Source organism: Salmo trutta, unplaced genomic scaffold, assembly GCF_901001165.1.
Source record: "Salmo trutta unplaced genomic scaffold, fSalTru1.1, whole genome shotgun sequence".
In the NCBI taxonomy this organism is placed as follows: Eukaryota; Metazoa; Chordata; class Actinopteri; order Salmoniformes; family Salmonidae; genus Salmo; species Salmo trutta.
Genome location: NW_021823319.1, coordinates 656,130 through 662,129, shown reverse-complemented (window position 1 = coordinate 662,129; position 6,000 = coordinate 656,130). Strand labels below are relative to the sequence as shown.

At 48.3% G+C, this 6,000-nt stretch overlaps 1 protein-coding gene across 1 annotated transcript in view; it reads left to right on the top strand.

Moving 5' to 3' along the window:
* ryr2a (ryanodine receptor 2a (cardiac)) overlaps positions 1 to 6,000 on the top strand; it is a gene marked incomplete at its 3' end in the record, with an annotated part of 473,963 nt that overhangs the window by 130,541 nt on the left and 337,422 nt on the right. The window contains 2 exon segments of the mRNA XM_029748619.1: positions 3,072 to 3,191; positions 3,959 to 4,063. Coding sequence (XP_029604479.1) covers positions 3,072 to 3,191; positions 3,959 to 4,063 — 225 coding nt within the window.

The window sequence follows — 6,000 nt, the reverse complement described above, 5'->3', positions numbered from 1 at the left end:
GTGTAATGGACCCTCTCATCTCCTCCTAATGGACCCTCTCATCTCCTCCTACAGTGTAATGGACCCTCTCATCTCCTCCTACAGTGTAATGGATCCTCTCATCTCCTCCTAATGGACCCTCTCATCTCCTTCTACAGTGTAATGGACCCTCTCATCTCCTCCTACAGTGTAATGGACCCTCTCATCTCCTCCTACAGTGTAATGGACCCTCTCATCTCCTCCTACAGTGTAATGGACCCTCTCATCTCCTCCTACAGTGTAATGGACCCTCTCATCTCCTCCTACAGTGTAATGGACCCTCTCATCTCCTCCTAATGGACCCTCTCATCTCCTCCTACAGTGTAATGGACCCTCTCATCTCCTCCTACAGTGTAATGGACCCTCTCATCTCCTCCTACAGTGTAATGGACCCTCTCATCTCCTCCTACAGTGTAATGGACCCTCTCATCTCCTTCTACAGTGTAATGGACCCTCTCATCTCCTCCTACAGTGTAATGGACCCTCTCATCTCCTTCTACAGTGTAATGGACCCTCTCATCTCCTCCTACAGTGTAATGGACCCTCTTATCTCCTCCTACAGTGTAATGGACCCTCTCATCTCCTCCTACAGTGTAATGGACCCTCTCATCTCCTCCTACAGTGTAATGGACCCTCTCATCTCCTCCTACAGTGTAATGGACCCTCTCATCTCCTCCTACAGTGTAATGGACCCTCTCATCTCCTCCTACAGTGTAATGGACCCTCTCATCTCCTCCTACAGTGTAATGGACCCTCTCATCTCCTCCTACAGTGTAATGGACCCTCTCATCTCCTTCTACAGTGTAATGGACCCTCTCATCTCCTCCTACAGTGTAATGGACCCTCTCATCTCCTTCTACAGTGTAATGGACCCTCTCATCTCCTTCTACAGTGTAATGGACCCTCTCATCTCCTTCTACAGTGTAATGGACCCTCTCATCTCCTCCTACAGTGTAATGGACCCTCTCATCTCCTTCTACAGTGTGATAGACTCTCTTGTAACCACCATTTCATGAGTATCCTGAAGGAATGCTGAACAGGATGGTAGTGGGCTGCACCAGAGCAGGGAAGATGTTGGAATTATAATGAAGTATGCTGTATTTTAGAAGACAGCGTTGTATTGTAGATATGTATTTATTATAGGTGGAATGTAGTGTCTGTATTGTAGATATGTAGTTATTATAGGTGGAATGTAGTGTCTGTATTGTAGATATGTAGTTATTATAGGTGGAATGTAGTGTCTGTATTGTAGATATGTAGTTATTATAGGTGGAATGTAGTGTCTGTATTGTAGATATCTATTTATTATAGGTGGAATGTAGTGTCTGCATTGTAGATATGTATTTATTATAGGTGGAATGTAGTGTCTGTATTGTAGATATGTAGTTATTATAGGTGGAATGTAGTGTCTGTATTGTAGATATCTATTTATTATAGGTGGAATGTAGTGTCTGCATTGTAGATATGTATTTATTATAGGTGGAATGTAGTGTCTGTATTGTAGATATGTAGTTATTATAGGTGGAATGTAGTGTCTGTATTGTAGATATCTATTTATTATAGGTGGAATGTAGTGTCTGTATTGTAGATATGTATTTATTATAGGTGGAATGTAGTGTCTGTATTGTAGATATATATTTATTATAGGTGGAATGTAGTGTCTGTAGACACGTGACACACTTGCATCTCTAAGAATCATATATGTATATATATATATTTTTTAATATATTTTTTAACCTTTATTTAACCATACTAGTCAGTTAAGAACATAATCTTATTTACAATGACTTCCTACCCCGGTCAAACCCGGACGACGCCGGGCCAATTATGCGCCGCCCTATGGGACTCCCAATCACGGCCGGTTGTGATACAGCCCGGGATCGAACCCGGGTCTGTAGTGACGCCTCTAGCACTGCGATGCAGTGCCTTAGACCGCTGCGCCACTCAAGGAATAATGCCGTAATGTCGGTTAGCCATGAAAACATTTTGGGGAGCGTTCGACTTTCTTTCTAAATGGAGAAGCGTATGGTCACTGTTTCAGCTGATCAGCGTCCCACTTACCTCAAAACCATCATGCGACGTTCCCTTGACGTTCATGCGACGTCCCCTTGACGTTCATGCGATGTCCCCTTGAACTTCATGCGACGTCCCCTTGAACTTCATGCGACGTCCCCTTGACGTTCATGCGACGTCCCCTTGAACTTAATGCGACGTCCCCTTGAACTTCATGCGACGTCCCCTTGACGTTCATGCGACGTCCCCTTGACGTTCATGCAACGTACCCTTGATGTTCATGCGACGTCCCCTTGACCTTAAAGCGACGTCCCCTTGACGTTCATGCGACGTCCCCCTTGTTGTCGTCGAATGTCCCACTCATAACATCCTATCACAACCAAATAGGAACCTTTTTGTAACGTTCCCTAATAGACAATCAAAACTACCTTATTGTAACGTTATACAAGCGACCAAAACCCGGGGGGACTTGTACTGAACGTCCTCTCGACGTTACGTTTTAACGTTCGTAGAACGTTCTCTGCACGTCAGTGGGATATAACGTCTTATGTCCTTAGGACGACCCCCTTGTTAGCTGGGTTAAAGCCTGACCCCTCTAGGTGCTGCTGAGTGCAGTGTGTTGACTGAAAATGTTCCGTTGCCAGTTACAACGTTCAAAAGAGCCCCTTTGGCCCTCGTTAGTCATTACAAACGGCTGCGCTGGCAGGCGCCCACCGTGGAGCAGGCTCGACTCTGGAGGTCACACATTTTAGATCGTTGCCCAGGTTGTAGATTGTTGGCAATGACAAGGCTGTGTTGGTTCCCTGCTGTGTCTCTCTCTACCACACAGTGACCAGGGTTTTCTGTGTTGGTTCTCTGCTGTGTCTCTCTCTACCACACAGTGACCAGGGTTTTCTGTGTTGGTTCTCTGCTGTGTCTCTCTCTACCCCACAGTGACCAGGGTTTTCTGTGTTGGTATCTCTGCTCTCTCTCTCTACCCCGCAGTGACCAGGGTTTTCTGTGTTGGTTCTAACTGCTACTTCCTGTCTCTGTGTCCCCAGGATGACGAGGTTGTCCTGCAGTGTTCTGCCACAGTCCAGAAGGAGCAACAGAAGCTGTGTCTGGCAGCCGAGGGCTTCGGAAACAGACTCTGCTTCCTCGAGTCAACATCCAACTCTAAGGTGAACACAGGAACTACATCTACCAGACTGCATTGCACCAGGAGTAGTAGTGTATGGGCTAATGGCTACGCTAAGTCCTTGTCCTTGTCAGTCCAGCCTCAGGTCTTTCCCGAGCAAGATCCGTAGTCTAAATGACTGTAGATTACTGCTGATGCTCAGGTCCCTTCTAACCTGGCTGTTTATCCTTTAACTGGACTACATCTCCCAGACTGACCTGCTCTAGAACTACAGTTCCCTTCTAACCTGGCTGTTTATACTTTAACTGGACTACATCTCCCAGACTGAACTGCTCCAGGACTACAGTTCCCTTCTAACCTGGCTGTTTATCCTTTAACTGGACTACATCTCCCAGACTGACCTGCTCCAGGACTACAGTTCCCTTCTAACCTGGCTGTTTATCCTTTAACTGGACTACATCTCCCAGACTGACCTGCTCTAGGACTACAGTTCCCTTCTAACCTGGCTGTTTATACTTTGACTGGACTACATCTCCCAGACTGACCTGCTCTAGGACTACAGTTCCCTTCTAACCTGGCTGTTTATACTTTAACTGGACTACATCTCCCAGACTGACCTGCTCCAGGACTACAGTTCCCTTCTAACCTGGCTGTTTATCCTTTAACTGGACTACATCTCCCAGACTGACCTGCTCTAGGACTACAGTTCCCTTCTAACCTGGCTGTTTATACTTTGACTGGACTGCATCTCCCAGACTGACCTGCTCTAGGACTACAGTTCCCTTCTAACCTAGCTGTCATCTCTTCCAGAATGTCCCTCCAGACCTGTCCATCTGTACGTTTGTCCTCGAACAGTCCCTCTCAGTACGGGCCCTGCAGGAGATGCTGGCCAACACCGAGGAGAAGGCAGAAGGGGTGAGTCTGTCTGTCTGTCTGTCTGTCTGTCTGTCTGTCTGTCTGTCTGTCTGTCTGTCTGTCTGTCTGTCTGTCTGTCTGTCTGTCTGTCTGTCTGTCTGTCTGTAAGAGGCAGGGCTGAGTACACACAGATCTATCTATCTCAGACAGGGCCTGTACTGGTTCTGATGGATGGTCCAGTGACAGGGGACGAGATGTCTCTATGCTGGGGTCCACTTCCCTATAGTGACCTGGACAGATGCATTTACAGGCCCAATCAGAGAGCAACGCTAAGCACAGACTGACTAGTTCCCTCAAGATAGCACAGCCACAAAGTCAAATTGGGCTGAGAATGAGCTTTTAAAAGTCATTTAACGTTATGGTCAGGAATAAGGTTTGCAGTGTGGTTAACTACTCCCAGTCCACAGCCCTGTGGTCTACCCTGTTATAGTCCCAGTCCACAGCCCTGTGGTCTACCCTGTTATAGTCCCAGTCCACAGCCCTGTGGTCTACCCTGTTATAGTCCCAGTCCACAGCCCTGTGGTCTACCCTGTTAGAGTCCCAGTCCACAGCCCTGTGGTCTACCCTATTATAGTCCCAGTCCCCAGCCCTGTGGTCTACCCTGTTATAGTCCCAGTCCACAGCCCTGTGGTCTACCCTGTTATAGTCCCAGTCCACAGCCCTGTGGTCTACCCTGTTATAGTCCACAGCCCTGTGGTCTACCCTGTTATAGTCCCAGTCCACAGCCCTGTGGTCTACCCTGTTATAGTCCCAGTCCACAGCCCTGTGGTCTACCCTGTTATAGTCCCAGTCCACAGCCCTGTGGTCTACCCTGTTATAGTCCCAGTCCACAGCCCTGTGGTCTACCCTGTTATAGTCCCAGTCCACAGCCATGTGGTCTACCCTGTTATAGTCCCAGTCCACAGCCCTGTGGTCTACCCTGTTATAGTCCCAGTCCACAGCCCTGTGGTCTACCCTGTTATAGTCCCAGTCCACAGCCCTGTGGTCTACCCTGTTATAGTCCCAGTCCACAGCCCTGTGGTCTACCCTGTTATAACCCCAGTCCACAGCCCTGTGGTCTACCCTGTTATAGTCCCAGTCCACAGCCCTGTGGTCTACCCTGTTATAGTCCCAGTCCACAGCCCTGTGGTCTACCCTGTTATAGTCCCAGTCCACAGCCCTGTGGTCTACCCTGTTATAGTCCCAGTCCACAGCCCTGTGGGCTACCCTGTTAGAGTCCCAGTCCACAGCCCTGTGGTCTACCCTATTATAGTCCCAGTCCCCAGCCCTGTGGTCTACCCTGTAATAGTCCCAGTCCACAGCCCTGTGGTCTACCCTGTTATAACCCCAGTCCACAGCCCTGTGGTCTACCCTGTTATAGTCCCAGTCCACAGCCCTGTGGTCTACCCTGTTATAGTCCACAGCCCTGTTGTCTACCCTGTTATAGTCCCAGTCCACAGCCCTGTGGTCTACCCTGTTATAGTCCCAGTCCACAGCCCTGTGGTCTACCCTGTTATAGTCCCAGTCCACAGCCCTGTGGTCTACCCTGTTATAGTCCCAGTCCACAGCCCTGTGGTCTACCCTGTTATAACCCCAATCCACAGCCATGTGGTCTACCCTGTTATAGTCCCAGTCCACAGCCCTGTGGTCTACCCTGTTATAACCCCAGTCCCAGTCCCTGTGGTCTACCCTGTTATAGTCCACAGCCCTGCGGTCTACCCTGTTATAGTCCACAGCCCTGTTGTCTACCCTGTTATAAACCCAGTCCTCAGCCCATGTAATACGGTATGTTGAAATGACATGAACTACTGTACTTCGATGTGATGTTGTTTTGTGCAGATCTGCAGTGCAGTTTTAAACCTTGTATGTGATGTTGCAGAACGTGTCAGAGACTGAGATGCTGTGCCATATTCCATCATGACTTGCATTTCTGTAATTAACTTTTTATAATCACCTTT